At 40.5% G+C, this 6,360-nt stretch overlaps 1 protein-coding gene across 1 annotated transcript; it reads left to right on the top strand.

The window, feature by feature from the left end:
- Positions 1-992: 992 nt before the first annotated feature.
- On the top strand, positions 993-5,928 carry LOC138613279 (uncharacterized). The gene is made up of 2 exons (XM_069686911.1): positions 993-1,523; positions 3,361-5,928. Exons 1-2 carry the CDS (start codon positions 993-995, stop codon positions 3,946-3,948), a joined length of 1,119 nt encoding a protein of 372 aa, XP_069543012.1. The 3' UTR covers positions 3,949-5,928.
- Positions 5,929-6,360: the final 432 nt, after the last annotated feature.

Raw genomic sequence — 6,360 nt, 5'->3', positions numbered from 1 at the left:
GTTTTATTTGTTTATTAATTTGCAAAGTGCTTTCTGTAAGCTTTGATTAACGAACAACTATTGTTTTATCAAATCCCTCTTTTCAAAAAGTCAAACGCCGCCCAGCGTTGCAACACCGATGAACAAAATATGCACCCCGACGCATTTTGGTGACGTCATCACCAATGAGCCACAACAAAAACAACAACAGAACTCAGCTGTTAGGAAGCTAACTAGCCGGCCTAGTTACTGAACACTGTTTTGTGCGTGTCGGATATTTTTTTACTTGTGTGCGCAAGTTAACAGTTACTAATATGTTTCGATATTAAAGCAATGACTATGATCCCATCCACAATGCATGACATTTACGTTTAATTTTAAACTTCTTTGTCTCTTCTCTGCTTAGCATTTAGCAAGTTAGCTTTTTTAACCGAGGACGAGAGGAAGTCTGTCTGACTAAAAGGTAATAACACGGTTTTTGTCTCGATTATGGTGCAAAACAATTACTTAATCCCCATTTAGCCTTTCTGACTAGAAGCTTTAACGTGTTCAATGTACCTACGTTATTTTGTTGTAAGCTGCAAGGTAACTATCAACCCATAAGTTAACGACGATGCAAAAGGAGTTGCACCCAAGAGTAAGACATTTTAACTAGAATGAAATACACAAACTTACTTTTATAGAACAAAGTTAAGTATAACGTTTGAACTGAACCACAATCCATTTATGATTAGTCAATTGGTTGTCTAACTTTTGTTGTAAAAATTTTGAGCATTAACTGAACTGTCCAGGTGAACCAAAAATTTTCCGAATTCTGATGATTCTCCTTTCAGTGCCCCAAGGAGGCATGTTCAAAACATAACAACTATTGTAATACAGCATATTTTGTTGCTTATGTTCTGTTTCTCTTCATTATTTTTCAGACTTCCACCCTTTAGAAATATTTATGGCAAAGCTGGTGGAGAGTCTGACCTCCACCAATGACCACCACTATTACTCCCTCATCTGGCATCATGTCACCACGAAAAAGACCTCTGGTTCCAGTAAGCAGCCGAAGAAAAGCAGTTGACGATTACTTCCCTTTCAACTTCCTGCCGGTGGAGTGCCAGCTGCATGTCTTGTCCTTTCTAAATGAGGTGGACAAATGTAGCTGTGCTTTGGTTTGCTTGAGCTGGAGCTGCCTTGTCCGCTCATGGAAGCTGTGGCGGGTGGCTGACTATTCCCGTCGTGGTGTTTTCCATTTGGGTCAGGAGGGCCTGCTTGTTTCCAAACGTGAGTTCGAGAGGTGGAAATCATGGGTCCACCACTATACCCACCACCTCATCTCCCGTCGGGCCAGCCTGCTCACTCTGAAGGCCAGCTTCGATTTGGGGGACCGCTACAACAAGTGGTGCGAGCTGCTGAGTCACCTGCTGGATAATGTGCACTGTAGGGACCTCAGCCACCTGGACCTGAACTGGACTTTTACTCTGCTTGAGCCGCTGGACCTCAGGGTCCACTCCACTTCCAGTTCCCACCAGGACAGCATAACCAAAATGGACCAGGTAACTTGGATATAATTGATATTTCAAATTAAAGCTTTACTTGGCAGAATCACATGTTCATAATGGTACAAGCATTAACTGAAACCCATCGGTGTGTCAATGTGTTTTTAAAGGGCATTAATGGTCAACATATACTGCACATGGGGTGGACGAATTTAAATGAACACCTGGGCCATGTAATATTATGTAATACTGAACCTCTATAGTCAATCAACAGATAGTGATCAAGATCAATTTTTGTAATCAAGACCTCAGGGTCCACTTTTCCAGACTTATCATCAGACACTGAAGGCGAACATTCTCTGTTACAAGCAAGGGATGCATGATATTATCGACACAACTCGGCAAAATGACACATCGGCATCGGCAGACATTTTTCCGCAGATAAAAGAACGCTTTGATTATGCCTAAATGCTTGACGATTCCCTAAAAAAGCTTGACATATTAACTTGCCACCAGCCTGCACCATGCCTCTTCCGTCAAGAATGAAGAAGGGTGCAAGATGTCTGCGGTATGCCAGTTTTTCAAAGTTTCCGAAACAGACAGCAAGGTTAATTTTATTGTATGAATTTGTTCTGTGCAATAGGTAAAATTTGCCCTAGCTGTGACTATTGTATACATCTGTCAGTGGGCCACTATAATAAGAGTAGGCATGATATGAATTCCACTACAGGGGACACTTGATATTCTTTGCAATTAGGTGGAAAAAAACGTGCCTAATATAGCGGTATCAACATCGGCAATCAGCATAAAGGGTTGGAAAATATCGGCATATCGGATATCGGCAAAAAATTGTGCATCCCTATTACAAGCATTGCAACTTCTCTCCGGTCATTGTTGTAATATTTAATGGACAAAACAATAACCTGGAAAGACAATCAATAATAGTAAATATTAACATTTACACACAGTACAAGTTTCAGTCCTAAACAGATAAAAAGGCCCTGCAATCATTAAAATGTCTGTGGGTCTTCTGATGCGGCTGTGGCTCAGTTGTAGAGTTGGTCGTCTTTCAATCAGAAAGTCGGAGATTCGATCCCCAGCTCCCTCAGGCTACATGTCCAAGTGTCCTTGGGCAAGACACTGAACCCTAAATTGCTCCCGGTGGCATAGCCAACGGGTATGAATGTGTAACTGATTGACAGTTGGGCACTTTACGTAGCAGCCTCTGCCACCAGTGTGTGAATGGGTGAAAGCAGCTTTGAATGGTCGCAAAACTAGAAAAGCGCTATATAAGTGCAGTCCATTTACCATTTACCATGATGTTAGTTTCAATTGACACTGTTAATGTTTATATTGGACTTCAACACATTGCAAACAGAATTTCTGCAATGTTTACCAAATGAAATGAACGACGTTTTCAGACGACAGATATTACTAAGGTCATACCAGTCAGAAAATACCAGCAGGGACACAAAAGTATACAATAAATTCATGAACATTATAAAAAGTGGTTAGAAACTTTCTCTGTAAACACTGGTTTTCTTCTTCAGGAGGCATGTGACATGTCATATGACTCTGTTTAAGTCATGCTGTTATAATAAACAGCAATAAAAAAAACATTAAAATGTTATTACAGCAAAAACCAACCCTGCTGCAGCAGATACTGAATGCAGCTAAAAAGAACTGTGTTCATTCTAAAATGAATATATTCACTTATGCATATACTCTCCATGGCTCCTGTTTGTTATTAATGTGAATACAATTATATCATGTTAAAATCCAATCAAATGAATTATATTGAATCTTAGATTTTGATAATCATGACACCCCCATTCACTTTTTATATGGACAAATCATGATGCATGAGGTTGACGTGTGTGATTTGATTTGACAGGTGACCAGTTTCCAGGAGCTGCTGACCAAACTCACCCACACCTGCCCACGCATCTCTAAGATGCGGTTACACTTCGACTGGTCGGATGTGTCCGTGTCTCTGCTCACCCAGTTTCAGCATCTCCGAGTCCTCGAGCTCAAATACTTCTGGGTCTTTAAAGGAGTGACTCCCTCAACTCTGCAGACACTAACCAGATCTCTGCCCAACCTCAAGTCTCTGACTTTAAACATCCTGGTGCCACTAAGGAACCTAGGCATCTCATACACTCTGGAGTCTCAGTCTTTGGAGTTCCTGGATGTGTCGCCAAGCCGAGGCTTGGTCTTCTCCTGTCTGAAGCTGCCTGCTCTGCGTGAGCTTCGAGCCAAGAAGATCGTCCGCGGTATCACACTGGACCGGAGGACCAGGCTGAGGATCCAGAGCCGTTGGCCCTGCCTGTATCACGTCCTGCGGGAGGGGACACCCAAGCTCCAGGCCCTCAACAATGAGAGGTTACTCCCCACATGGAGAGAGGAGACCTATGGGGAGCTGACTGCCATCCTTGGACAGTCCTGTTACTGTATTCAACATCTAGACAGCTGGCTCTGGTAGCCAACTGAAATTCAATAAAGAACATTCCTCGGCTGAAGAAGAAAGCTAAAATATTGCTTTTACATGAATTAGTCCGCATTATAATAAAGTGGACTGTAGTGGACTGAGGGACACATATTGCACAGAGGTCCAAATATAAACTCACACTTGAAGGACTGCAAGTTGTTTCCATTTCTGACACAGGAAGCTGCTGTTACTGTAAGAAGGACTTTTCTATCTCTTGTCTAAAGCTGTTTCATTTTATTTTTCAATTTTCCTCCAAAAGCTGAATGTATTGTGTTGTGTGGTCTGGATTGATTTCTACTAGCGCTCAGTGCTGGAAAAATTTACAACATTTCCTGCAACTCTACCTGAACCATGTGTGCATGGGTAATAGTGATGAAAAGGCCCGATGACAGAATGTGAAGGCTGCTCAGAGCTGCAGAGAATGGATTTTAAACTTGATTTCAGAAAAAATGCTGTAAAGAAATTTTATTTTGATTATCATGTCATTATTTTATAAGAAAAGGTTGTTAAATGTTTGGGAGGAAACATCTTAAGAAGGAAGTTGTAATTTTGAAACGAGAAGACAAGAAAAAGCTGTAATACGTCAGGAACAAAATATGAACTTAAAGCCTAAAATATTTCTACGTAATATAGGAGCCAGTTCCAAGTGTTGAATATCACCACAGAAATATCAGAGATGAATTCTCAAACTATTTTATTTTAAAATATTTGACTTTCTTCTCATTATCAGTTGCAGACAACTGCAAAGTGCTGTACTGTAATGTAACAACTGTTTTGGTTTAATTAATTGAATTAAGTTGTATCGCCTACTGTTATTATTTGGACTTGTGCTCATGAAATAGCTTTTTAAATCTGAATTTGAAAACCATTAATTAGCCATATTCTAAATACGTGATTTGAACTATGCTTGAGACATAAAGGACCAAAAACCTTCTCAAAAGTGGAAGTTACTGACCCTGGGTCAGTAGGACCAAATCCTCTAGACAACCTCATTCCTAATTATATCTGCACAAAGCATTGAGTGGGGTCCAAGCAGGTCGCAATCCTTTGGATGTTTTTTTATTAAATTAAGAAACTATGGTTACACCCAGGCGTACGCCCAGCTGGTGCACTCAGCTCCTGATCATGTGCCTTACAGACTTATCACTGTGGAGACATGGTTTCCACACACCTTACAAAATGCTTCACAGCATTACCTGTTCAAAACTGGACTATTTTTTCTTATAACATATCAGTCAAAATATTGGTTATAGAATTCTAAAAAAAAAAGTCATAAAATGGACCAACAAAACCATTGGAGCAAAGAAGAAGAACGTTGGGTAGATGAGCAATAAGGCTCCTGCAGGGAGGGTTGCAGCTTGGACCCCAAATGATCTGAGAACCAGAGCTGGTTCAATATATCAACGCTGACTCGTCTTTTATATACTTGACACATTCTTTGTCAGGACTTTGGCACAGCTAATGAGGGGCCATTCCATGTTTTCTTCTTGAATTCCCTTTTCTTTTATTGTTCATTTGGGGGAATTCTTTTTTCATCATGTTTTTTCAAGGAGTTTGAGCTTGCAGTATTATATGAGGTTTTAGCCCATGAAGTGTTCCATCTTAAAGGGGAAATCCTGTGTTTTTAAACATACGCCTTGCTTTTGCGGACATTACAGTTGGGGTCTGAATGAGAGTTTGGTACACAAAGTTTTGAAATTGCTCCAGTAGAGTGACGCAGCAGGCAGCGAGATGCTTCGTAAGATCCTTTTCTTCTTAAACAGAGACAGCTGTTACATCGCTCTACCCAAAGCTGCCAGTTTGTGTAACCGTGTTGTGTTGGTCAAAGCTCACCTTTTAGAATACTGAAGCCACATAACAATACAAAGTGACCAGTCATGGCAGCAGAAGACCAGCAAGTTTATTGTTCTGCAAAGTAAAGTTACTGTTGTTGAAAACGCAGTGTGGTGCCTTTGACTCATGATGTAATGGCTATCTCTGTGCTATCATGTTAAGCAGTCCTTCCCTGTATGTTGTTCAGACAGTCTGGGCCTGTCTGTGCAAAACCATAACACATAATCAGCCGTTGTTGAAGTAGGAATTGCATCCCATATAGGCCGGGGCAAATCCCAGACTTTTGTATCTATTATTCATTTAGACCCCAAAATGTGTAAAATGAGGCAGGCTTAAAAATACCACAATGCCCCTTTAAAATGTAGGAATTCATCAACTTTATATTTGGAAACTTTTCTCTCAATTTGATTGCTGTCAAGGAAATGTTACTGTTCAAATCACTGCAAATTCAGCTGTTTGAAAAGTGTTGGTTACCATGGATTCCATATATTTAATTCGTATGTGAAATGTCATTTCCAAATCTGTAAACATGAGCCTCAACTGTTCACTGATGCTGAGGAATAAAATCAGTGC

This window comes from Semicossyphus pulcher, unplaced genomic scaffold, assembly GCF_022749685.1.
Source record: "Semicossyphus pulcher isolate SPU_LCO1_2020_fin unplaced genomic scaffold, fSemPul1.0.p SCAF_8, whole genome shotgun sequence".
NCBI classification, from domain to species: Eukaryota; Metazoa; Chordata; class Actinopteri; order Labriformes; family Labridae; genus Semicossyphus; species Semicossyphus pulcher.
This window is presented reverse-complemented; position numbering and strand designations above follow the sequence as displayed.

Excerpts from the sequence above, each read along its gene's own strand:
- LOC138613279 (XM_069686911.1), top strand. The coding sequence starts at position 993 with ATGTCACCACGAAAAAGACCTCTGGTTCCAGTAAGCAGCCGAAGAAAA. Across the intron at positions 1,524-3,360 it reads GCATAACCAAAATGGACCAG|GTGACCAGTTTCCAGGAGCT; the intron begins GTAACTTGGATA and ends TTGATTTGACAG.